The sequence below is a fragment of the Gymnogyps californianus genome, unplaced genomic scaffold (assembly GCF_018139145.2).
Source record: "Gymnogyps californianus isolate 813 unplaced genomic scaffold, ASM1813914v2 HiC_scaffold_118, whole genome shotgun sequence".
Taxonomy (NCBI): domain Eukaryota; kingdom Metazoa; phylum Chordata; class Aves; order Accipitriformes; family Cathartidae; genus Gymnogyps; species Gymnogyps californianus.
Genome location: NW_026113999.1, coordinates 69502 through 95755, shown reverse-complemented (window position 1 = coordinate 95755; position 26254 = coordinate 69502). Strand labels below are relative to the sequence as shown.

Sequence of the window (26254 nt, the reverse complement as noted above, 5' to 3'; positions counted from 1 at the left end):
AATGACAGCCTTTCCCCCACTCTGAAAATCTCTTCCAGCACTGGTCCACTCAGGACCCCTCCTGAGGCCCTCATTGCACGCCAGGCCCCTCTGCGGGACCTGGAGCTGCCCCCAGGGCATGGCTGTGCGGTAGCGCCGGGGCGGAGGAGGCCTGGGCTGGTGTAGCAGGGCTGTGCTGCGGCCTCTGTTGTGGCTTCGGGGTGAGGGGAGGAGGATGGCATCCAGCAGGCTACAACTCTGAGGGCCGCAGTCGTCGTCGTGCTGGGAGCTGTCGTCTTCCAGCACGGCAGTTCTGGGCAGCCATGTTGGCGTGAGGACAGGCCGGGAGCTGTCGTGTTGTATTGGGTTTGCGTGGCAAGGTTTTGGTAGCGGGGGGTGGGGCGCTACAGGGGTGGCTTGTGTGAGAAGCTGCTAGAAGCTTCCCCTATGGCCGATAAACTTAATGCCAGCGGGTTCCAAGACGGACCCGCCGCTAGCCAAGGCCAAGCCAATCAGCAACAGTGGTAGTGCCTCCGTGATAACATATTTAAGAAAGGGAAAAAAAGTTACAGGGGAGTAGCAGTTGCAGCCAGAGAGAGCGGAGTGAGAAGATGTGAGAGGAACAACTCCGCAGACACCAAGGTCAGTGAAGAGGAGGGGGAGGAGGTGCTCCAGGCGCCGGAGCAGAGATTCCCCTGCAGCCTGTGGTGAAGACCATGGTGAGGCAGGCTGTCCCCCTGCAGCCCATGGAGGTCCACGGTGGAGCAGATATCCACCTGCAGCCCGTGGAGGACCCCACACCGGAGCAGGTGGATGCCCGAAGGACGCTGTGACCCCGTGGGAAGCCCGTGGTGGAGCAGGCTCCTGGCAGGAGCTGCGGCCCCGTGGCCCCGTGGCCCCGTGGAGAGAGGAGCCCACGCTGAAGCAGGTTTGCTGGCAGGACTTGTGCCACCATGGGGGACCCACGCTGGAGCAGTCTGTTCCTGAAGGACTGCACCCCGTGGATGGGACCCATGCTGGAGCAGTTCGTGAAGAGCTGTAGCCCGTGGGAAGAACTGACGTTGGAGAAGTCCGTGAAGGACTGTCTCCCGTTGAGGGACCCCATGCTGGAGCAGAGGAAGAGTGTGAGGAGTCCTCCCCCTGAGGAGGAAGGAGCGGCAGAAACAATGTGTGATGAACTGACCCAAACCCCCATTCCCCGTCCCCCTGCGCCGCTCGGGGGGGAGGAGGTAGAGAGAATCAGGAGTAAAATTAAGCCTGGGAAGAAGGGAGGGGTAGGGGGAAGGTGTTTTAAGATTTGGTTTTATTTCTCATTATCCTGCTCTGTTTTGACTAGTAATAAATTAAACACATTTTTCCCCAAGTCGAGTCTGTTTTGCCCGTGAAGGTAATTGGTGAAGTGATCTCCCTGTCCTTATCTCGACCCACGAGCCTTTCGTTTTATTTTCTCTCCCCTGTCCAGTTGAGGAGGGGGAGTGATAGAGCGGCTTTGGTGGGCACCTGGCATCCAGCCAGGGTCAACCCACCACACATGCTCAGCAGATGATGGGAAATGTGACTCTTGATCGAATGTACCTCCCTCAGTACCTGCATCCCAGAGCTTGCTGTGAGTCCCTAGAGGCCCTAGGCACAACAGAGGAAGATCCCTCCTGTGAACTGAGGTCCAAAGGCATGCACTGACTCATAGATCAGGCACAGGCTTAGAGGTAACCTGCACCATCCTTCTGCATCCTCTGTGCCTGAGCCATGCTGAGGCTTCACCTTTCTCTGATTCTTGGCAGTGCTGTCCAGGCCTGGGGAAGCCCACCACACCAGGATATGTGGATTTTTTCAAAGGAATCCAGGTACTGAGCAGTCTTGCAGGGGGCCGTGAGTGGGAGAGAAGTCCTGAAAACTGGAGGCATACGAGCGGTGCCCATGCTGGAGAAAAGGCAAAAGGGGAGAGCAAGGTTCAGGTGTCTCCTGAGAGGGCCTGACTCCGTCCCCTCGGGGTGTGGGTGCTGGGCTGGGGAGCGAGAGCTGGGGGTGGCACTCCCTGACGCAGGGATGGTTTTTGTCTGTGTCGCTCAAAGGAGCGATTGGTCAAACAGCTGCGCTCCCCCACATGCTCTCCATCAGGCCTCGTGAATTCTGTTCAGTGGTACGACTTGTCCCAAAGGGTCAGAGAGAGCCTCCATGCAGCAGCACTAGCAAGCCTTGGAGAGGGAGGGTGGGCGAGCGCAAAAACAATTGTGTGCAAATGTGAAGGGTGGCCAAGAAGGGGAGCAAACCCATGACCCTGGGAAAACTGGATTACGGCCATCCCAGAGCGTAAACAAAGCTGAGAGGAGAAAGAGAGGCTCCAGCGTGCAGTTATTTGCAACGGCTTTGGGAGGTTCCTTTGTTTCCACTGAAACCGAGGAAATGTTGCAGCCCCAGGATGTTCACTGTTTCAGAGATGTTAACAAAGTGAGAAAGAACATTTCCTGGCAATGTCAGACCTCCTGTGAGATTACCAGTAGTGCACAGGACGCATTAACGTGCAGAATTGTTCCTCCAGGTGTGGATGGCAAGAGAAACTCAAATGCTAGGGATCCTATGGATTTCCAGAAGTACTGTATAGAAGGTGCCGTGGTGGTCTTGGCCTCCATGCTGCTCGGGCTGATAGTGGGTTGTGTGATCTGTCTGTGGAGGAAGAGAAAACGGTGAGTTTTTGGGAGGGTTTTTTGCCAAACTTCTGTATTAGACGGCTGCATGAAGTGTTTAGAGGTAGGGTATTCTGGAGTGCCAAGTTAGTTACTGGCCAGACTCGACTGAGATTTCTGCTGTAAGATGTTTAAACTGGCTTCTCAATTCATGGGCATTCTTTTCTGAAGTTAAAAGTTTTCTTAAGTTTTAGTTAAAAGTGACCCTGCCTCGGCAAGAGCAGACCCAGTGACAGATGTAGGCAGAGCAAGGTCAGAAAGTAAGAACAACAAGGGGTGACATGGCCATAGAAAGTGAGAATTGCACCAGTGACATCTCCTTACCGTGCCCAGCTTTGGTCCCCTCGGCCTGCTGGGGTCAGGTCTCCTTCTCAGCACGTGCAGAGCAGGCAGGTCACAATGGTCAGGGTCGAGAGGACACGAGCCATGGGCAGGCGAGCAGAGCGCCAGCTGAGGGGTGCGGGGCACCCCGTTTTCTGCACGGAGCAATCCGTGCCCACAGCTCCCACGTGCAGCCAGGTGCCCACAGCCCATGGGGGCACTCGGCACTGCCCCGCACCCTCGCACCCACCCGGCACCACAACCGCGGCAGGGCCCCAGCAGCCTCCTCTCTGGAGGAGGGAGACGCCTCTCCGCGCTGACGCACCCTAGTGCATCCCAAGGGATGCACTCAGCAGCTTGGGTGCTAAGGGTGCACTCTGCCCATCACCCAGACCATTAGTTAAGGAAGATGTTAAACAGGATCGGAACCAGTACTGACCCCTGGGCGACACCACTAGTTGCTGGCCTCCAACTAGACTTGGTGCCACTGAGCAGCACGCTCTGGGCCCGGCCGTTCAGCCCGTTCCAGTCCCCCTTGCTGTCAGCTCATCCAGCCCATTTCTGTTCGAGTGACTTCAAATCCCTATTTAAAAAGAAGAGATTGCAAGATGGGCAAATGCAAGCACACTGCTTTCAAAATCCCATAACATAAACTTCTCGGACTGGGTATTTCCACCAATTTTTCACAAAACCTACAGAGAAGGAAACACCCCGTGAATTACATGTGCAAGGCTAACAAGTGTTTTTAATTCTGGCTTTGGCTTTTCTGCCTGTTGGTTCCAAATTAGTATTGTTTTGGCAAGGCGATCCCAAAAGCTGAACACGGATTGAAGCTTTTCCTGGAGGGACCTGTGGGCAGGCAGGCCAGCTGGCAGAGCTGTCTGAGTCTCTGGAAGGTCGCCCTGAGCTCTTCCTGAGCAGGAACACCTTCCACTAGACCAGGTTGCTCAAAGCCCCATCCAACCTGGCCTTGAACACTTCCAGGGATGGGACATCCACAACTTCTCTGGGCAACCTGTTCCGGTGTCTCACCACCCTCGCAGTAAAGAATTTCTTCCTAATATCTAATCTAAATCTTCCCTCTTTCAGTTGAAACCGTTATCCCTTGTCCTATCACCACACTCCTTGATAAAGAGTCCTTCCCCATCTTTCCTGTAGGCCCCCTTTAAGTACTCTTCTCTACATTAGCCAGCAGACAAGTAGCAGTTTACACCAGGGCAGCAGCCTAAAGCCCAGCAAGGGAAGCTAAGGACTGACGTGGAGTAGTTCAGATCTGACAGCACTGAATGATGCAGGTAGTAATTGTCTCTTATGACACAAAGAGAAACACTCAGGATGACGAGAAGAAAAATAGCAAAGCCAGGAAAAGGAAATGTATTCTGAACACATTTTAATACTTGTTATTACCTGACCTAAAACAGTAAATAGGCTTGCTGCCTCAGAACTGGGTCAATGCCATGACCACCCACAGACATATCGTTCATCTCCTACCACAGTCCATTGCTGGCCTGCAAAGAAAGGCATCGATATCTGGAGAGGAACTGCATGGTTTCTCAACAAAAACACAGGCAGAAAACTACAGAACTAAGAGTACGCCAAAACAAATCCAGTCCAGCCCCTAAGGAGACCTTCTCCCCCAAAACCTTGGCTGCCAGTAACACTGCTGTGAAGGTTTGTCTTCCCCAGCACACATTTTTCCCCCGTTAGGAAGGAAGTTGCTCTTTCCCTTTGTGTAGCAGAAATAGTGTCCTGCATGACAGTTGCCACCGCTATGTACCAGGACAGCATATAAGGTGTAGAGGAGCGGTTCTCCAGCTGTCTGAGACGTGTATGGCTGAAGATCCAAGTACTTGGGATACTCCACAAGCTATGGAGAGACCAAGAGGGTTCAGAAATTATCCTGAAATACTACATGAAATAGCCTTCAACATGTCATGGTTTGGGTGGCAGGAAACTGTTCTCAGCCAAAGCAGCTCTGTCGGAGCAGAGAACATGCTTGTCTTCCCACGGGAACTCTCATCTCACCCGAAAAGAACACAAAAAGCCCAACACGAACAACTTGTGAAAGAGTGTACTGCTTTGGGAAATCTCCTGCTGCAGGAAGAGAAAGTTGCACGCCAGTTGCGTACACACCTTACCAATCTTCCTGCTGGTGAAATCTTCAAACCTTTTCAGACAGCTTTCACTGGCCTGCTTTTCAGGATCCCAAGCCCTGGCCAGGTGAGCTCACAAGCGCCGGGCCCGGGCCGCATCACTGCCCTTTTCTGACACGGGGCTAGATGGGGATGTGTCCCCATGCAGCCGCCACCGCCCAGGCACCTCCCGCAGCCGGCAGGTGCTGGGCTTCCCCACGCACTGCTGGCGAAGGGCTGTTTATCTGCTGGCAGAGCTCCTGCCTCTTCCTGGAGCCACACCAGCCAGATGAATAAAAACCTGCCCAGGGCTGTATGTGTGCCTGCTCACAGCTTTGCCTGCCACATTCGGGTTGCTGAGGGTTTCTTTTCCACTCTTGCCAGGTACAGGACTGTGTCCATGAGACTCGTGTAGCAAAGCACCTGGTCTCTTACAGGTTCATTTCCAATGAATTTTATCTGCCCCCCAATATAGAGCCACAGGCTGACTCTGAACTAGCGCTACCAAAGAAAGACCTTCAGCAACGGCACTGGGTTGACCCTGGCTGGCTGCCAGGCCCCCACCCAGCTGCTCTCTCACCCTCGAGCTCCGAAAAACATTCGTGGGTGGCTTTTTAGCATCAGGTTTAATTCCTTGACCTGTTTGCAGGGCAGTGAGTATTGCGCCTGCCCTGGCAAGGCAGCTGGTTGTTATTTCTGCCTCACTTGAGCTGGCTGGTGTGGCCCTTGCCCTGCTCATGGCATCTGGTTTTCCCCAGTCCTGCTTGGGGCAGTTAGTTGTACTCCTGCTCAGCTCAGGGCAGTGAGTTTGGCTCCTGCTCCACTCAGGGAGGCTTTTTTCTTTTTATGTTTTGCTTCAGGCATCCAGTTTGGTCACTGCCTTGCTCAGGTTTCTTGCTTTCATCATGTCCCTCTTGGGACAGCTGAGTTTTTCCCCTCTCTTGCTTGCGGAGGCTCATTTTGCCCCTTCCCTGCACAGGGTGCGTGGATTTACTCTGGCCCTGCTCAGGTGCGTTGGGGGATGGTGATGGAGGTGACGCTGCTGGTGACCCCGCCGGTGACCCCGGCCAGCCATGGCCCTGCAGCTCCACCTGGTCTTGGTGGTGGACTCCTGCCACAGCCAGATGTGGGGCACTGGGGGCACTGGGAACACTGGGAGGGACTGGGAAGGGCTGGGGGTGCTGGGATCACTGGGGGCACTGGGAGCACTGGGGGCACTGGGAGCAGTGGGGGGACTGGGCAGACTGGGGGTGCCCATGGTGGGCTCCTGCCATGGCCAGCTGCAGGGTGCTGGGGGCACTGGGAACACTGGGGGAACTGGGGGGACTGGGGAGCCTGCGAGGAGCCCATGGTGGGCTCTGCCACAGCCAGGAACGGGGCACTGGGGGCACTGGAGGGGCACTGGGAGCACTAGGAGAGGCTGGAGGTGCTGGGAGGGGCTGGGGGACAAGGGGGACTTGGGGGTGCCCATGGTGGGCTCCTGCCACAGCCAGGTGCGGGGGGCTGGGGGCGCTGGGGGCACTGGGAGGGACTGGGAGGGGCTAGGGGTGCTGGGAGCCCTGGGCTCCCTGGCTCATCCCAGTGGGGGCAGGGGCGCCTGGGGGTGGGGCAGTGGGGGCCACCCTGCACCCCCAGGCCCCCCTAACAGTGATGGTGCTGGGGCTGGGGGGCCACTGACCCCGCCCTGCTGGAGCTGAAGCCGTGGCACTGCCTCAACCCTGCCAAAGTCACCCCCAAACTTGGGACACCCAGGAACCCCCAAACACCGGGACCCTCAACCTTTGGATCCCCCCCAAACATGGAACTCCACAAACCCTGGGGACCCCAAATCCTACGGACCCCCCAAACCTGGGATTCCCAGACCCCAGGACCCCCCAAAACACAGGAACCCCAAAACTGGGACCTCCAAACCCCAGGGACACCCCAACCCAGGGAACCCCCAGACCCTGGGGATCCCAAAACCCTGGGACACTCCAACCCAGCACCCCTAAATTCCAGCCCCCCCCCCCCCAAGCTTGGGACCCCCAAACCTGATATCCCCAGACCCTTGGATCCCCCAAACCCCAGGAACCCCCAAAATCTGGGGACCCCTCAGCCCTGGGACCCCCCAACCCTGCAACCCCAAATCCCAGGGACCCCTCTAAACCTACGACCCCCAAACCTGGAACCCCAGACTCCAGGACCCCCCCATAATCCGGACACCCCTCAAACCCCAGGAACTGCCAACCCAGCATCCCCCAAAACAGGGGCCGCCAAACATGCAATTCCTGAAACATTGGCACCCTCAAACCCCAGGGACCCAAAACCCCGGGGACCCCCAAACCTTGGGGACTCCCAAACCCCAGGACCCCCAAATCCTGGGGATCCTCAACCCCAGGACCCCCCAAGCCTGGGAACTCCCAAACTTGGGACCGCCAAACACCAGGTACCCCCAACCTCAGGAACCCCCAAACCTAGGACCCCCAAACATGAGACCCCCAAACTCTGAAGACCCCCCCAACCCTGGGACCTCCCCAGCCCAGCACCCTCAAACCCTGGGGACCCCCAAACCCCAGGTGTGCCCCCCAAGCCGGAGACCCCCAGACCCCTGGGGCCCCCAAATCCCAGGGCCCCCAAACCCTGGGGACCCCTCCACCCTGGAAACGCCCAAACCTGGGAACCTCAAACCCTGGGGACCCCAAACCTTGGACCCCCCAAACCTGGGACCCCCAAACCCTGGGAACCCCTCCCCTTTAGCTGAGGAAAGATAGGGAGCAGCAGTAGCTGGCTGACGTACATGGGTGGTGAGGAACAAGAGCAACAGAGAGGGCTGGGGTTTTAGAGGGTCTCTGGTTTTCGTGGGACCTAAAATCAGAAGCGTCTTCAATCACGAGTCTGCACCAGGGCCTGCGAGAGAGCTCTAGCCATCACTGATGGAGCAACAGTTGCCCTCAACAGAAAAGATAAGACAGTGTATCTTTCCATGCCTCAGAAAGAAAGGCAGGCCCAATGACAAAGGTCATAGTAAAGGAGATGTTTAATGAGAACTTCATTTCCACCCTTCTGTTTTAAGTCTATCTGTGGCGGGAGTCTGCTGCCTGATAGGAGTCCGCTGCCCTGTCCGTGTTGGCCTTCATGCGCGCTGCCAGGCGGGAGAACATTTGTCCGCTGGAAGTGCCCTCCAGGCTGAAGACGTGCTCCAGTAAGGAAAGGCAGCAGCTCTGCCGCAGCAGCCAGGCTAGCCTCTTCCTCCTGCCACACAAGAGAAACTGCTGGGCCCGGAGCCTCTAGCTGTACAGTGCTAAATCGGACAGGGCCAGGGGAAAGCAGGGCGGCGGACAAGCCAGGTACACCTCCTCGGAGGAAAGGGAGCTGATGGAGGGAGGGCTGCCGGAGCGGAAGGGGGCAAACAAAGAAATGTCACCGGGGGAAGCTGACCGCTCAAGAGGGCGTGTTGGCGCTACAGCACCAGGGGGGCCGAGCAAAGCCAGGAACCGGCAGGAAAACGGATATCGCCCTCTGAGCTTCCTCGTTCTCACACCTCACCTCCACCTCCTGCTCCTTCCCCATGTCCTGGTCCTGCCTCCAGACCCCCTGCCCCTCTTCAGCCTCTACTCCCTGTTTACAGCCCTCTCTCTCCCAGCCACCACCAATCCTCTGCCGCAGCCAACATGTGCCGGCAGACACAGCCCCGGCTGCGAGCTGCTTTTTATCCAAAGGCGTGCTTTGTTCCCATGACTGCGCGGGGGGGGAGGGAGTGTGGGGCTCTGCCGTTCCCTGTTCTACCCGCACATCGCTCCTTAATGCCTCGGTCCTGCTCAGGCCTGCGCGTCAGGTTCGGTGTGGCCTCAAGTCTAGGCAGGTCTGGGCCTGGATGCCTGGGACCAGGTAGGAAATGGCTCTTCCTCCCCTGGGTTCTCAGTTCTGCTTCTTACCGGGCCTCCTGCGGAAGGGAGGATGCTCTTCTGGACACATAAGCAGCACACGGCAACTGTTCCACCTGAGACTTGACAAAGGCTCCAACGGAGGTCTTGGGGAATTGCCTTTTGAGCAGGCTCAAAGCCTCCCTGATCATTTTCTTTGCCAGCTTCATGCGTCCCATAAGACAGCAGACCTGCACAGGAAAAGGCAAACATCCCAATATGGACTAGTTGCCCAAGAGACTGCAGGAACCTGCCAGTGGCTGGAGATGCCAGGCATATCCCCTGCAACTGGGGAAGGCATCCAGCTCTGTCCCCCAGGAGATCCCTCCGGACCTCCCTGTCTCTTTACCTCCCCTTTGAGGCTGAAGAAGATGGCCTCTTCAAAGCGGGCTATCCCATTCGCTTTCTTCTCTACCGAGTTCCTCAGGACTTCCGCTTCGTTCAGCTTCATGAGGGCCTTTGCGCAAGCACACAGAGAGCTGGTGAGCATGGGTGCAGAGCCCAAGGCCAGCCTCGTCCTCCCCGTTGCTTCTGGCATCTGTCTTAAGAGGGCCTGTTTCTGCCCCTGGTGATGCCCGCCCAAACACAGTCACACTGGCTCAGAGCACAGGCACCAGTGATCCTTCAGACTGCCTCCCTGCTAATGCCCCTCGTGCTAAGGGCCCAGTGCCCCGTGCCTCTTGCCGCAGAAGAGGCAAACCCGAGGAAAAAGTCAGGGTCTGACCCCAGCATTTCCCTTGCAAGGCCCCGCGAAGGCATGCCCTGTTGCAACGGGGAAGCGGTCCTGCCCAGAGCCAGGGAGGACTGCGTGCACAGTGGGTGCTGGCAAGCAGGGCAACTCACCATGTAGCTGTTGGAGGCATGCAGGTAGGCAGCCACACACTCCAGAAGGTAGTAAAAGGCTCTGGCAGCATCGCCCATTGCCATGTAGTGGCGAGCCAAAGGCACAAGCACCGATTCCACGATGACTTTGCATTCACATGAGCATGCGCTGTTGTGCTTCCCGTCGGTCTTGCTGGGCAGCTCAGTTGTCTGCTTGCTCTTTGCCAGAAACCGCCCTGCCACACTAGTCAGAGGACAGTTCCCAGGGGAAGAAGAGAGCAAAGAATACACGCGCATCACCTATACTGGTCTTTCTCCCCACAGGGATGGCATCAAAAGCCCTTTGTTCAAAGCAGAGCAGGCACGACTCATACAGGTGCTTTATAGGTAGGGGGGCAAAGACAAGCTGGGCTTTCTGTCACCTCCCACAGGCAAACCATCCGAGTCCCCGTGGCGGCTTTTCCCCTGCAGCTTTTGCAGCACTACTCTGTAGGAACTGGCAAGCAAGGGCTGCTCCAGCGTAGTGTGATGATCACTCTGAGCCCATGGGCTTCCTCAAGCACTCCCTCATCTCCATGGCCATCTCCTCCCAGCTCCCACCCCACAGAAAGCCTCTTCCCTAAGCTAGAGTCACAACTGGCACTTCCTTTGTCTCCTCTGGAGACCCTGAGCTCCCTGCCTTCAAAAATAATCAAAACCTTGTCTGCTCACCCAAAATCCTCCTCCATGAAAGCCGCCTGCTGCTGCGGAGCATCTGCAGCATCTGGAAAGGAAACAGGGGGCTAGACACCTCCCCACGTACCCCGCGGTAAGAGCTGCTCTCCCTCTCCCGGCGGGCTTGCAAGGATCCTTGCAAGGGTCCCGACACACTGAGGAAAGTCTGCAGTGGTCGTCCTCACCTCCTGGGCTCGTCCCTAGCAGATCTCCTCCCACCCGATCCCCAGCACACCCCGCTGGGCTCCCAGAGGGCCCGGGCTGCGGAGCATGGTGCACAGCATACCCTCAGTGGCGTGGGTCCTATCCCTCTTCAGCTGTTCTCCTGCAAGCACCAAGGCCTCCCAGCTGCGTGAGTCACCCGGGTCCGCAGGGCCCTGACAGCTCCGTCCGTCCTGGGTGCTGGTGACGGCAAAGTGGTGGAAGGCAACAAAGTCCCCTTGGCAGCAGCTCTCGCATTTGTGCGCGTGCTGCTCCAGGAAGGCGGCACATTTGTGGTGCAAGGCGACCCGCTGTCTCTCGGGCCACAGCTCGTAGGCAGCCTCCCGCAGCAGCGGGACACAGAAGGCCAGGACACCAGGCTGCCGCTCCACGGTCTTCTTGCTCGGAGAGGGCCTCTCCACACCTGCAAGGCAAAGGGCCTTTGCATCAGCCCGAGCTGGGGCCAGGGCTCAGGGCCGTCCCACCGGGGCACAGAAGTCATGCCTTGGTGCGCATCCTTGGCAGCAAACCAGCGCTGCTGCACACTGAGCCTTGCAGCACGGGGCAAAAGGGCCCGGCTTGCCTTGCTGATGCTAGCACAGCCCTGGGGACAGCAGTGCTCAGCTGCGCTCCAGGCAGGAGCTGGGGGTGTTGCCACCAGCCGAAGCAAGCCCCAGCCAGCACTTCCTCCCCGCTCTTGGCCAGGCAAGTCCCCAGCCTCCTGAGCTTCCCTTCCTGCGCCACAGGGGAATCAAAGCTGCATAAAAGCCTGTTGAAGGCCCCAGGGCACTCTGGAGGGCATCTTTGATCTGGATGCTGCAGGCAGCTGGGAGAGGATGTCAGGGATTCCAGACGCCCTCCCATGCCTGTGTTACGAGCAGCGCTTGGAGGCAGGGGAGCAGAGGCACTTGGGACGGCTGGTGGGAACTTCCCGCCAGCGCAAAGTCAGCGTGCTTTGAGACTGACTTGTAAGATCTTTGAACAACCCATCCCGAACAGCCATGCCTGCCTGAGCTCCACCCACCCAGCACCGGGGGGGAAAGCGCACCATGCCCTGGGGGAGCCCTGCCGGGACACAGCGGGGAGCTCCCTTGTCCACCTTACTGCTACCACTTACTTCTCTCTGCCTGCGGAGAGGTGGCTGGCCCCTTGGTGGGATCTTGGACATCTTCTGGCACCTCTGTGTTTTTCAGCCACTTAAGGATGTTGTCGCTCACCAGCATGTCCAACAAGCAATTCATCTTGTGCCTGACGCCAGCGGGAAGGATGTGTGACAGCAGCTGGGTGGTAAACACCGGCCCGATGACAGCGGCAAACTTCAAAACCATCTGCTTCAGCGGCTTTATCCGGTCCAGCTGAGCCAGCACAATCTCTGTCAAAAAGAAGCACCACGTCTCTCTCTTGCCTGTTCCCCATGCTGAGGCTGGAGAGGCTGGAAAGTTTCAACACACGAAAGGGGGTGGACTTTGGCCTCCTCTCCTCAGGACTGCACCTGCTGGGCATTCGCAACGCATGGCAGGCGTCTTCAAAATGGCTCCGCTTCACAATAATGCACCCTGCCAGGTCTGGAGGAGGTTTTTGCCCAACAGTGCCCACAGAGAACAGAGAACTTTCCCCACCTCAGAGGTGGACTCAGAGCTCCCCACAACGGTTGTCTTAACTTGGCCAGACGATACTATTCCTGTCTTTTGGTTTTCTTCTTTATTCTTTGGACAAAACAACTTAATCGCAGGAATGCTTTAGCATGACATTTCTTCGAGGTTCATACAAATGGCTACAGCCATTTTAGTGTTGCACCAATAACCTTTTCTCTCCTACCTGCTGCTGGAAAGCAGCCAGCAGGCTCACAGCTGGTCTACACCCAACAGGGAAAAACAGCTGCCCACAACCCCAGGCCTGTTTTTGGTTGTACCCGAGCCACCTTCCCAGCAGAGCCCCCAGGCTGAGAGGGTGACTCTGCAGCACACAGATGCCCAGCCTCCCTCTACCCGATGCCGCGGGTAGGGGCCCCAGCACAGCCACGAGCCGGCAGAGCGGCGCTCAGCCCCTCACCTTTCAAGGTGGCGGGCAGCACCATGTTCTCCAGGTTCACGTCTGGTCTGATGGTGCAGACGCTGCCATCGTTCCTCACGCTGGAGCTCAATGTTGCTGCGAGAGGTGAAGCCTCGACTGCAGATGCTGGGTGGAGCAAGAGAGCACAAATAAGGCAATTTGCAAAGTGACTTGCAGCTTGCCAACGTTTCAAAAGTCACCTGAGATGGGACAAGTTCCACCTTACATAGTCCAGCGCGGGCGCACTGACCTGCCTGTGCTGAGCGTGGTCATTAAGCAGAGCGAAACAGTTTCCACTGCAAGCGTTTCTTTGCATAGCCCTCCCAGAGACGTTCTGCCTTCAGACCAGCTTTCCCAAACAGTCCCTCAGCCAAAGCTTCCAGATTTCCCAGGGGGCGACTGAACGCCCCGGGACAGAAAGCAGCAGCATTGCTGCCTTCGACAGCGCTGCCTCCACAGCCAGAGAAATTGCCGGTGATCGTGCACAATGTAGCGTCAGTCCTGGCTGTTCCCAAGGCCATGGCACTCTGGCTGGCATTGCTTTCTCGGTGGCATTACCACTGTTTTCTTCCATTACCAGCACCCTTGTGGGGATTTATGGTTTTGGATTCACGTTTCCCAGGCCTGTCCCTCACCTCAAGCTGGGGTTTGTTCTCAAGTGAGCTGGTATTTGGCCAAGGTAAATTACATGCCCATTAGAATGCCTAAGAACCACCAGAAGCACAGGTGCTCCGGAACGATTTCCCCTGTGGTTTAGCCCCCCAACCCCCAGCCCAAGAATTTAGGCCCCTCCAAGCCACCAAAACTGCTAGCCCCTGCTTTGGCTGTCCCCACAGAAAGGCACGCAGGAGCCCACACCTCCGCCAGACCAAGTTTTGCACCGCTGCAAGATCTGACTCTGCCCAGATCCATGGGGGAACAACGGGGCAAACCTGTGCTGCGGAGAATGTGCCACAGCAACTGGCTAGTCAGCTGCAAAGGTGCTTACTGATCAGGCTCTCCCAGCTGTCCTCTGCTTTTTCACCCTGCCTCCGGGTGCGGAACAAGAGCATGGCATTGCAACGAAGGCAGCGCAGCAGCTCCTCGCAGTAATACGGGTTCCCCGAGCTTCTTTGGATCAGGAACCTGGGCAGGAGCAGACCCGGCAGTGATCAGCACAAGGAAAGTAAGGTGAAACACAGTTCAGGTGGGCAGCGAGTCACTCGGGCATAACAGGATAGCCAGCATCTTTGTCACAGCTACACCTCACTTTTGAAAGGGATGGTCCTCCCGCTGCCTTGGGCTTTTGGGCCCCCCTGAACCTCTAGCCTTCGCTGAAGTCCATGGGAGAAGAATTGCGGACAATGCCCGAAGCACAGAGCAGCGAGCCCTGCCTTTCCTCTCCTCAGGAGCCTAGATCCTCTCTGGCAGCAAGGCGGACCTCTGCCCCAGGGAATCTCCCCCATAGCCTGGCCACTTAGACCAAGGCCTTTTCACACTCCAGCCACACTTGGCCTCGGGACTCTTCCTCCCTTCCTCCCTGTGCAACAGCAAAGGGCTGACACCTCCCACACTCTGTGTCTAGGGAGTTGCCCACTCTCAGCTCACACCTGCCGGGGCCAGGGATAACAAGCAACCCACCTCTGGTACTCGCTAGAGTCAGTGATGCTTCTAGCGGCCCTGCACTGCCTTTCCTGGGGGGTTGATTCCCTTCCATGGTCTGCATAGGTTCAAGCCCTCAGGAAGAGCTCCCCTGCCTCGAACTTACCTTGCCAGATCCCTGGGGATGCTGACCACTCCAAGCTCCTGGCAGACTTTCTGCACCACAGCTGAAGGTTTCAGCTCGTCCAGATGAAGATAGGTGATTTTTGGAGACGTTGTGTTGTCTGCTGCGGCTTTGCAAAAGCTCTCTGTTCTCGCGTAGCCCGGAGCTAAGCTCACGACCATGAAGAGGGAGACGTTTCGGAGCACGGGTGACATGATACTCCAGGAGGCAGGGTCGATGAAATGGGCATTGTCGATGACAAATATGCCAAATTCTCCTCCAATGACCTGAAAAAAGCAAGTTGTTCTGCGAGGAATCTGGTGGATTCTCAAGTGTCTTCCAGGAGAGGAGATTTAGCCCCTGTCTCTTGAGAGGATGCTCTGAAGTCTCTCCCCAGCCACTTCCCTGCTCAGAAGCTTACCGACTCTTAATTTCTTTGAGACTTCAAGGTCACACCTAACATCACTTGCCCTGCAGAAGGAGGGAGCTTGGGCAAGGGAATGCAGAAGCCATTGTTCCTCCTCCAGGGCACACTTTACGGGAGGAAAATTATTGGGTGTGTTGGTGGGGCTGCGGGGGGGTTTCTCAGGCCCTGCAAGGGCGATGATCCAGGCGTGTGGTCGTCCCGCCCTGGGTACAGCCCACCTGCTGTGGTACAGAGCCTGCAGCCGGCAGGGTTGTTTTCCTTCTCTGCCCAGGAGGAAGGAAGGAAGGAGAAATGCTCACCTTCTCTAGCACTTTCGCCCAAGTCGAGTGCAATTCCATTTTTCTTTGAGTTTCACGCATCTCGCGAACCTTGTCCGAAATGGGAAACTGGCCAGAAAAGCAGAGTCAGGAAGGAACATCGCTCCAGGGCTAGGCACACCTACCCAAGCAAGACCACAGAGCAAACCGCCTCTGCTGGCCTCAACACCCTACCTCTCCCCAACACAGGTGCAAGGAGCCACAGAGGGGACTTCACCTGGAGCCTAAAGCAGAGGCTCTCTGCTGAGGGTCTCTGGCAGAGCTGGGGCTTGGGGGTGGGCTGAAGAGCTGGTTCTCTGGCTGTGGGAGTCTTAGGCTGGCTGGAGCAGACCACTCACAGAGCGGTGACCTCAGCACGAGGTCAGCAACAGCCTCTCTCCAGTGCCACTTCCAGGGTGCTGAACAAGGCACCGGGCACTGCTGGATGCAGCGCGGGACATGAACTCACCACAGACAGGGAGCCCCTTGGGCCCAGGAATGGGAAACGTGTGCTACGACCCCTGCGATTCCCACTCCTGAGCTAAGGCCCTCCCAGCAGCGTGCCCACACGACGTCAGACCCAGAAAAGCTTACGAGAAGGCCTTCTCCAGGGCCAGAGAGGCCTCTCGCTCTCACCTCGACAAGGAAAATGTCATTGAGCAGGCAATAGCTGCTCTCCTCAATTGTCCCTCGGAGCTTTGTCTGCAGCATGTGCTGCCTGGCACTGCACGGTTCACAGTCCTGGAGGCCCAGGGCCCTGGCCATCAGTGTACGGATGGCAGAGAAGGACTGCCTCACGTTGAGCTCTAGCAGTTCCATGGCAACGACCCTGCGGTGCAAAAGCAAAAGGGACTGAGATCCCCAACAGCCCAAGCCTTCTAAGACAAAAGGGGTGGAGATGCCCTTGGAGGGCGCTCTTCAGCCACCCATCTCAAAGGGCTTTGCAGAGAAGGCCAAGCTTTTCACTCCTCGTACGAGAAAGGGCACAGAGGGGCAGTTGCTGCCAAGCCACCGGGAGAGCCGGGTCCAGACCCTGTGTCTCCGCAGCGCTGGCCCAGGTCTCGCTACGCCCCCCCTGCAGAGGAACTCACAGGGCTAAGAGGCAAGGATGGAGCAAGTGGTGAGTTTGCCTTTGGATTCCAGAGCTTAGCAGTCTGCCTCCCAGACCACAGGAAAGCTTTTCTGCCCCAGTGCTCCTTCTGGGAAACAGGCAGAGGGCTTCTGAGACAGGCCACCCTGCTGTCTGTTGGGTCTGGAGTCAGATGAAAAGCACTGAGCTTGGGCTCTTCCCTTCTATCTGTGCCTGGCCCAGAGGTGAAGGAGGAAAGGCCATGGCTCAAGGAACCACCTCCAACTCCCCAAAGAGGCAGAGGTGAGAGCAGAGCACGCAGGTGCTCCTAGGGAGTGTCTCCAGGAGGCTTTGTCGTGAGGCTGCAGTCCAAGGGCCAGGTGCACCAGCAGAGGGGGTGGAGTGTTCCATGGCTGTCAGGGGATGGGCAGGGGCAGTGTCCCAAAGCTAAAAACCTGTACCTGTGGCCAGCCACCTGGCCTAAATAGGCCAGTTCAGTAAGTAAGTGGCTCTTTCCGGAGCCCATCGTGCCCTCAAATGCCAGGATGTGCCTTTGTCCAAAATCCTCATAGGCTTTCAAGCACCTGACAAAGAGGTCAATCTCCTTCTCCCGACCTGTGAAGACAAACAAGAAAAGGAGCTGCTGGGGTGTGCTGAAAAGCAAAAAGAGCCATCCCTTTTGCTAGCACCCTCCACCGCAGCTTCCCTCCCCGCCACCGCATCCGCCAGCCTGCCTACACCCAGGCCTCCTTACTGCCCACTCGTCCTAGCTTTTCCACCTCTGCCTTCCTCAGAGGGGTAGTGGGCCCACCTGCCCGCCTGCCCCACAGGGCAGCTCCCATGCCCTCTTCCCTGCCCCGACCCCTCCGCTCCCCTCCCACAGGCACAGATTCAGCCGGCCCCATGCAACTCCCCACAGTGATCCAGCACAAGACTGGAAGGGACGAGTTGAGTCGCTGCAGGCAGCTAGGTCCCAAACGGACTCAAAGCATCTCCTCGCTGTACCATGAGCCACAGAGCGCTTCCTGGTAGCTAAAAGGCAGCGTCTTCAGGCCTGTACAGGTTTTGGCTGGGCTAGAGTTAATTTTCTTCAACGATAGCTCGTCTGATGCTATGTTTTGGATTTGTAACCAAACATCAGTGTTGATAACACAATGATGTTTTAGTTATTGCTGGAGTGCTTGCACAGCGTCAAGGCCTTTTCCAATTCTCACGCCGCCCCGCCAGCGAGCAGGCTGGGGGTGCACAAGAAGCTGGGAGGGGGCACAGCCGCAACAGCTGACCCCAGCTGCCCAAAGGCCTAGTCCAATACCATATGACGCCGTGCTTAGCAAGAAAAGCTGGGGGAAAGAAGGAGGAAGGGGGGACGTTCAGAGTGATGGCATTTGCCTTCCCAAGTCACCATTATGCGTGACGCAGCCCTGCTTTCCTGGAGATGGCTAGGCACCTGCCTGCCGATGGGAAGCAGGGAATGAATGCCCGATTTGGCCTTGCGCGCGTGTGCAGCTTTTGCTTTACCTATTAAGCTGTCTGTATCTCAGCCCAGCAGTGTTCTCACTTTTACCCTTCCGATTCTCTTCCCCATCCCACTGTGGGGAGCGAGCAGCTCTGTGGGGCTGAGCTGCCTACCGGGGTTAACCCATAACAGGGCCCAAAACATCTGGCAAGACACCGAGTGATTAAAGGCATCCCGTGTGTCCTGACATTTCCATGCCTATGCCCAGATGCTGCCAAGAAAGGAACTCTGAGGAGTACAAGGGGGAGAACCCACCGCCAAAACTCTCCGCCAGTCTAGCAGAAGGAAATCTCTTTCCTGATCCCAAAGACAGGGATCAGTTTAGCCCCCAGGGTGTGAGCAGCTCCAGAGTTGAAAGGAACCTTCGCACCAGGTGTGGAGCATGGCAGGGAGCACCAGGCGCCTCACCCTGCTTTCCACCCCAAAGATATCAACCAAGTAGGGGCCAAGACAGGCGGCACTTCCTTAGGGCCGCTGCAGGCAACACCAGCCCTGGCAAAAGCTTCTCCCTTCCCAGCGTGGCACTAAAAGTTACCAAGGGGAAGAAACTGGGGCTCAGAAGAGCAAGGCGTTCTCCACCTACCCAGCAAGGGGACGTACTCCGACCTCTTCTTGGTAAGACCCATGCCAAATGTGCTAGAAGCAGGGGAAAAGAAAACACAAGTCAATTAGCTGGGGAGAAGCCAGGGGACATAGAGAAGCAGCCTGGCATGGAGGGGCAGGACGTGCTCCTTGGGTACCTGCTTTTCTTTCGAGCAGCGTGTTATCCCCTGCACACTCCCCCAGCCAAAGTTCAAGCTGCAGGCTAGGACAGCTTCAAGCATAAAGAAGCCCAACAGCCACGGCAGGACAGGAGAACGTATCAAGAGTCCATCACCAGAGGCCAAACCCAGGGAAATCGGAGACATGTGAAAGAAGCCCGGGTGTGCTGTTGACCACGTTGGCCAAGGAAAACAAGTGTCTTGGAAAGGAGGACTTGTGTCACTGAACGGGTTGGGATGCCAAGCACCTGGCACCTTTGGCTCAAGTCTTCCGGTAGTTTCAAAGAGACGGCAATGTTAACATTCAAACCGTCATCCAAAGAGAAGGTCAAATCCTGGCCCAGAGGAAGAGCTGAGATTTCAGCAGGAAGACATGAGGAAGAGTGTCCCGATGGTCCATGTTTCCCCATGGGAACCGGACTGGCCCACAGCTTCCTGCTCACAAGCAGCTGGGACAAAAATCTCCGTGGGTCAGCGTTACCACGGCACGTGGTGGAGCAAGCACAGCACGGAAAGCACAGTCGAAGGCCATTTGGACAGAGCCTGCAAGGCCAGGTTGTGTCTACCAAGACAGACAAACCTTCCCCATCCCTGTGGCTTCACTCCCGCTCTCTCAGCAGCAGGAGACAACGGGGAGAGAGGCAAAAAGCCTCCCATGCCAGGGCTTCCGACCGTCTCAGCCACAGCGAAGGGAGACCAGCTCGGTCTCTCTCTCTCTCTGCAGAACTCCTCTTTGCTGGCCAAGTCTGCACCCTTGGTGCCACCGTCCCCTCATCCAGCCTTCTCAGAGGACACTCACCTCCTCTTGGTGATCCCCACATATTGATAGATGGTGCCAGGATGGCTAAGGCCTTTCATCTTTCTCTCCGGCAGCTCCTTGAAGTAGTAAGGGGGCAGCCGAGAGGCGGCGTAGGTCGCTGCATCACAGGACACCAGCCCAGGGTAGTGCACCATCATCCGGGCTGCCAAATTCACCTTCTGGCCAATGACTGCCAGAGACAGAGAGAGAGCACGTGTTGATGTGCCTGTGCCACCAGCCCTGCGGCGCCCTTCCAGGCCAATGGCTGCCCCACCTCCAGCACAGGTCAACCCCACAGCAAGGTCAGCAGAACCCAGGGGAACAACCAACCACGGAGACCATTCTCCCACCCCGGGCCAGGACCGGCACCGCCTGGGCCGTTCCTGACCAGCTGCTGGGCAAGCCCTCTCCCAGCCTGCCTTCCTCTTCCAGACTGCTATGCTTAAGCAGGCCCACGCTAGCCTCCCGCGCCTCAGACACACGCCTCGTACCTGTGTGTTCATGCCTCTCAGGGTGGCCAGTGACTCCGCAGAACACCGTCCCGCCGGTAACTGCAACAGACACTGCCCTGGCACACAGGGAAACAGTGCGGCTTCAGCAGTGCCCCAGGTGCAGTTCTGCCCGCCCGGCTTCATCCCTTCCCGCACCTCCCCTCGGCACTAGCCTGGGCCACCTGCCATCCTGCCCTGCCAGCACGGGTCTCGGGGGCATGGAGAGCTCAGGGGCGCAACATACCCGGGTTGCAAGGGACAAGGGACAGGGGTAGAGCGCAGGCAGGAAGTTTTGGACACTTCCCCTGAGGCCACATTCCCTGAGCTGTGACCTGCAGAAGGCCACAGCCCTCTCGTGAGCAAAGAGGGAGGGAAGAAGGCGCCCATGATGTCACCGCTTGTGATGACAGCAACTTGAGATCAGGTGGCTGGCCCCATCCCCATTTATGGGCCAGTCGCCCAGAAGGGCCTGCCTCTGGCACCAAGGAGCCTCTCGCCCTTGCGAGGGCTCGTTCCAGCGTGGTGGCTAGCAGGCTGTGCTTGGAGAGACTCTGCCTGGCTGCCGTGGGCTAAGCCCAGGGGTCACCTGCCATCTCTCAGGGCGCTGCCTCCTTCCTGCCAGGGACAAGGCGGGGCAAGCTAGAAGGCACGTCTCTTTCTGGTAAGGCCCCTTGCGCCGTCCCAGGTGGCATGCACCCCCCCGCACCCCTGCCACAGGCTCACTCGATTTCCCCGAGCATCGTGGAGCATGAGTTGAAGATCTGAATAGCACTCTGCAAGGCGTGAAGGCTCTCGTAGGGCAGCTTTTCTCCAGTGAGTCCAAACACACAGAGGAACGTGCAGCCCTGCCAAGGACAGATGCAGCACATCTTGCTACAATGCCTAAGAGGGAGTCTCTCCCTCTTGCTCACTGCCCACCCTCTCGGGATGGGGGAGGCGATTCCTCCCCACTCTCACTTTATCAAACAGGAGGACTTTGTTGATTTCGCCCTTGTGAGGACAGAGGATTTCTACCATCATCCTGCTGGCATTGTGGAGGATCGTGCCGAGACCCACTGTGCTGATATCTGCAGCAAACTGCAGTTGGACAAAGAGGGTGGTGACTGGCCGTAGCTCAGAGAAGAGGTCCAGCGGCACTCTGTCATCAAGCTGCAAGACAAGAGCACGACAGCTTCACCAGCCTGCTCTCCTGGGGGCTTACTGCCCACACCAGATACCGAGGGAGAGCAGGCGTACTGGCAATAGCAGGTACTACCGGAGGAAGGGATAAATCCTCCTCTCAGTGCAAATGGCGGGCAGGCCGCCCAGCCTGCGGCAGGCAGATACTGAATCATAACACAAATGACAAAGGAGAGAAAGGTGCTCCGGTAACACCCCATCTTGGGACAGGTATGGACATGAGGGGCGACCCTCAGGGATGCTCTAGGGACTTCAGTGGAATCTCCCCTTTATCCCACCGTCACGACTGCAGCACATCCAGAACCATACCCATGGAAAAGACAGAGAGACAGAAGTCCGCCTCCCGCCACCCGTGTCTCTCTGAGGACAACGCACGCAATGGTGCAGCACCGGTGCCCCTTGGCTCAGTTTCCGCGTGCTGTTGTCTCAGGGTGCATTTTCTTTTGTTTGTTCTTGTGAGAATGCACCACTTCTTCTGCCCTCCAAAAATGCAGCCCTCAGCAGTGGTGGCCTGGCCGTACCTTCCTGAGAGCAGCTTCTGGTATGTACTTCCGAAGCACCTCCTCTGCATTAGGATCATTGGGCAAGAGAAGAGCAGGCCTCATGGCACCTGAGGAGAGAAAATGCAGGTGGTCGCTGGGAGGATGGGACTACGAGGTGTTGGAAAGCAGGGGCAGGCACTGGAAACGGGGGAGAAAGTGTCTTCTGCATTTGCTCATGTTGCCACCTCCAGATGCTCAGGGCAGAGTTGTCCCCTGGAAGGAGGAGGCAGCAGCAGCGACTGCCCCAGCTGATGCACAGGAGGGCCAAAAGCACGAGTGCTAACTGAAAGGGGGAAGAGGGCAGAGGTGGTTCCTCTCTGGCCCCTGAAGCAGCCAGGCCCCATCTTTCCGGGCAATCACAGAACAAGGTGAAGTTGGCACTCACCTTCCCCTTCCAAGCGGTGGCTCCTTGGGTATTGTACAAGGTTGCGTAAAGCCTCTTGGCATTCTGCCCAAGACATCCGATCCATGCCCATAACCTGAAGACACACAGAATGAAAGCACTGCCACTGGCCTCCCCAGGAGTCCCAGGGGACAGAGCCTGCTCTCCACCGTCACTGCCCCGAAAAGGGGAGAACAAGCCCACCTGGCTGGATGGGACAGCAGTGCTTCCTCAGAAGCACCAGAGCTGGGCAGGAATCATCCAGGCATCCCCCAGCAGTCAACAACAGCTCCGTGACCCACAGAGGACATTGCTAGTGGGGCTAAAACCCTTCCAGCACCTCCCAACCCCTCAAACCAAGCAAGCCCAGTCCACAGTTACCCCTGGGATGGAAGGACAAGAGCTTCAGCTGCCTGCCCACTTTCACAGCTACAACTCTCTCCACATTCAGCTCCTCAGCCTTCTGACACCTCCCTCCTTCATGGTCACGTCTGGGTCCTCAGAATGGCTCTAGAGGCCATCCCATCCACCTACCTTCACAGCTCTTTTGCCTGCAAGACCCTTGGTCCTGAGCCGGTGCTGCTCACAGAGCTCCCAGGAGGTGGCCGAGAGGATAACTTCACCTGCATTTGCAAGCTGTTCGGCCTCACAAACTTCAGCCAGGGCCTGGCCACAGATACAGAAGTACCGCCGCCTCCGGTCTCCGACAATCAGGAGGCTCATGGACCCTGCAGAGATCCCTGGGGAGAGAGAGAGGGAGAAGCAGAACTGACACAGGGAACATTTTGAGCTCTACAGCCCCCAGCATCTCAGCTGTTCAGAAGCTAATCTGAAGCCCAGCGGGGGAGACGGCCATTATGGAGGGGGAGGGCATCCCCCGTCCTACTCGGGGCGATACTGACACGGGTGTCTAGAAAGAGACAATGTGTTGAGAGCGCCGGGTGTCTTACCCAGCTGCCTGCCCCAGAAGCCCGGCAAACCAGGTGGGCTTGATCACTGCCTGCTCCGTTTACATGCAGGCACGTTGTAGCTGTCTGCTTGACAAAACACAACAGCCTGCCAAAGCCCTTCTCACAGCCCTAAGCAAAGCAACTCCCCTTTGCTCTTGGTGAAAGGCAGAGGAGAATCCAGCAGGGGAAAGGACGCAAAGCTGCGCCCACCTGAAAAAATGAAAGGATAACTACCTCCCGCAGACATCTGTGCTAAAGCAGACATTCAAAGACCCTAATACTTGATCTGACACCCACTCTGCCTTTAAGCTTCCTCTGCATCTGCAAACGCATGCAAACCCAGCAGTCCTGGTCTCCCATCCCCACTCTGACTACAGCTGGCCCCTTGAATGCTTGCAGGAGATGCTTTCCTTTGGCACTAGCCCCAGTAGGGATCCCCACATTCCCTGCCGGTGAGAAGCACCCTGTGACACAGGAGAGTGCCACGGATCTGCACCTGGCACAGCGCCCGTACCTATCTTCAGTTGGACCTTCTGACCCACGTGCGTGTCATGACTCCCATACTTCTTCTGGATCTGCCGGCTACATTGCAGCACCAGGCTAATGGTCTTAGCCAGCTCCTGGGGTGATGTTCTCCACAGCACCAGCACAGCATCCCCTGGGGAAAGCAACGGGAAAGTAAAGGCTCTGCTGAGACCTGACTCTCCCCGACCCACGCTCAGAGGCAGGGACAGCAGAAACCGGCTGACGTGCTGAGGAAGATGGGCTTGTGGGAGGGCATCGTCCTGGAGGACCACACCCTGGGCAACCAGAACACCTCTCCTCTCCCGGGCCAGCCACAGCAGCAGCCAGCCGGCAGCGGTGGCACCCCCTGTCCCGAGCGCTCCTCTGCAGCTGCAGCATGCCAGGGACGACTCCTTCCCTCGCAGCCTGGCAGCCTGAGCTCTGCCATCACCAGGGCCTCCCTGCCCCTCACCACCACCCCGGCACACACTGTTGGCTGCGCTCTCTAGGGGGTCTCCTCCTCTCAGGGCTTCCTTGCGCCCACCCCCAACCCAGGGCCCTACAAGTGGGGGCAGAGTGAGGGGAGCCACAGCCCTTGCCAAAGCCAAGCCGCAGGCAGGCCTGGGAGGAAAGAGAAGCCTGGAGAAAGGGCACTGCAGGGGGAGGGGGGGTGTGGCCAGAAAGCTGGCTCGAGGTGCTGCACAGAGCCGCCTGAGAAGGAGAGCAGAGCAAATGGCCGCCACAACAGTTAAATGCTGCAGATCAGTACACGTGGGCATCGTCGTCCTAAGTACATACCAGCAAACTTCAAGATGTCTCCTCCAAAAATCAGCATCTCTGCGGACAGAGAGAAGGAAAGGAAGAGTCACGCGGACACCTTCTTCCAGAAGCCACAGAGCAAGCCCCTCTGCCCACAGAGGAGCACCTGGGCGAGGGTGCAGCGTGGGGCACAGCTCAGGAAAGCACCACTCTGGCCTGTCTCCCAGGCTCACAGCGGCCACAGCCCTGGTACCCGCACAGCAGGCAGGGAGGCAGGACCTCGAGCTGCCACCAAATCTCAGAAAGGTGGAGGCTGGAAGGGACCTCTGGGGTCCATCTGGTCCAACCCCACTGCTCAAGCAGGGCTGCACAGAGCCAGCTGCCCAGGACAGTGGCTAGATCGTTTCTGAATAGTCTAAGGAGGGAAACTCCACAACCTCCCTGGGCAAGCTGTGCCAGTGCTCAGTCACCCTCATAGTCAAAAAGTGCTTCCTGTCTGTCCTCTTTGCACCCTCCCTTCAGGTCTTAGACACATTACTAAGATCCCCCCTGAGCCTTCTCTTCTCTAGGCTAAACAGTCCCAGCTCTCTCAGCCTTTCCTCATAGGAGAGATGCTCCAGTCCCTTCATCATCTTTGAGGACTCTCTTGCTTTGCTCTACAAGGGCTGCCAAAGGGGTGGCCACAATGTGCTCACGGTCAGCTCGGAAGGGTCAACATGTCTGCTGTGAAAAGGAGCTTGTGAGGGTCTATCTCCATCTCCCTCCCTCCATCTCCCTCCCTCCCTCTCCCCGCCCCCCCCGGTGTGTCAGTGCCAGCATCCTCAGGTCACTCGTGTGCTGGCACTTGCTGGATGCCCCCAGCCTGCTCTGGGCCCTAACGCATCACTGAGCCAGGTGTTCATGCCAGAAGCACAGAGGTGGCTGCTGAGAAAGGCCTCAGAGGCCTCCTTGGCCACAGTGGGGAGCAGAAAGGACCTGCACTGGTCTTGACTCGCCAGGAGACCCTGGCTGCTCTTGCTGTTCCTCTGGGCCACAGAAAGCCCCCGCCCTTCCAAGGTGGCAGGACCAGGCTGCCCAGCATGTCTGCCTCCACTCTCCATGAGCAGCCTCACGGCCCGATGCCAGGCAGTCCCGCAGCATGGCTCTTACCCTCCAAAATGTCACCCAGGTAGCAATTGAGGGTTTGCGCCAGCTCATCAGTGCCTCTGTCTGTGCCACTCCTCTGGATGAATTTCTCTGTCAAAGCAGTAAAACCTGTAACAGGGACACCCAGAAATCAGGAAATGCCCATGTGGGCCAAAGGACCTGGCAGCCACGCTGCCCGGCCTGAGAGCCTGTAGGTCACACCTTCCCATGCCCCGGCTCAGTGCTGGTGGTGGCAGTGGTTGACCGCCCAAGATAACCCATCCCGCTCTCTTTGGGCATCCCAGCAGAAGACCTCAGCAGTGACAAGATGGCCACTCCATCTGAGGGGCAGGGGCAGGGCTCCAAAGGGCCTGGCGTGTCCCAAAATGGCTCGTGTCCGTGGTTGCTCCTCCCTGCTCAGCCCACCTGAAATATCCGCAAAGAGCAGCACTCCGTGGACAGTCTGAATGAGGATGTCTCTCTTGAGGGAGTCCTCAGCAAGGAGATTGGGGAGGAAAGCCGCTACTTTCTCCAGGTCTGAGTGGTGATGCTTCCTCTCCCAGGCAGAAGCCATCGTCAGCGCCCTGTGGCACACAGGGTACCTCAGGAGAAGACGGCCATGCCCAGCTGGGAGGAGGACGACGACCTCACCGCACAGTGCAAGCTGCACAGTGAGCCCGAGGCCTCTGTGCGGGACGACTGACCCTCTGCCCTCATGGGGGTGGTCACAATCACCTGGCAGTGACCTCCTCTGTAGGTCATCGCTTACCCGTCAGCTGTCCTCAAGCGACACAATCAGCTAACAGTGACATCCTCCGTATGTCATCGCCTGCTGAGCAGCTGCCACCCTGACCCAGGCTCCCTCCTTGATGCTGAGCCACTGACTCAGAGGCGGCCAGCGCC

The 26254-nt window shown here is 57.6% G+C and overlaps 1 protein-coding gene across 1 annotated transcript; it reads right to left on the bottom strand.

Moving 5' to 3' along the window:
- Nucleotides 1-8169: 8169 nt before the first annotated feature.
- LOC127027990 (adenylate cyclase type 10-like) lies at nt 8170-25925 on the bottom strand. Its single transcript, XM_050913824.1, has 24 exons — nt 25778-25925; nt 25376-25480; nt 24266-24304; nt 23478-23621; nt 22548-22753; nt 22017-22110; nt 21611-21699; nt 20868-21059; nt 20634-20755; nt 19911-19987; nt 19420-19609; nt 18443-18495; nt 16805-16958; nt 15911-16103; nt 15278-15364; nt 14555-14838; nt 13796-13932; nt 12808-12924; nt 11873-12127; nt 10841-11179; nt 9862-10076; nt 9368-9475; nt 9031-9209; nt 8170-8347 (listed from the first exon to the last, which is right to left on the bottom strand). The coding sequence occupies exons 1-24, from the start codon at nt 25923-25925 to the stop codon at nt 8170-8172; spliced, it is 3705 nt and encodes a 1234-aa protein (XP_050769781.1).
- Between the last annotated feature and the right edge of the window lie 329 nt (nt 25926-26254).

Excerpts from the sequence above, each read along its gene's own strand:
- LOC127027990 (XM_050913824.1), bottom strand. The coding sequence starts at position 25,925 with ATGGCTTCTGCCTGGGAGAGGAAGCATCACCACTCAGACCTGGAGAAA. Across the intron at positions 21,700-22,016 it reads CCACCGCTTGGAAGGGGAAG|GTGCCATGAGGCCTGCTCTT; the intron begins GTGAGTGCCAAC and ends TTCTCTCCTCAG. Across the intron at positions 14,839-15,277 it reads GGGCGAAAGTGCTAGAGAAG|GTCATTGGAGGAGAATTTGG; the intron begins GTGAGCATTTCT and ends TGCTTTTTTCAG.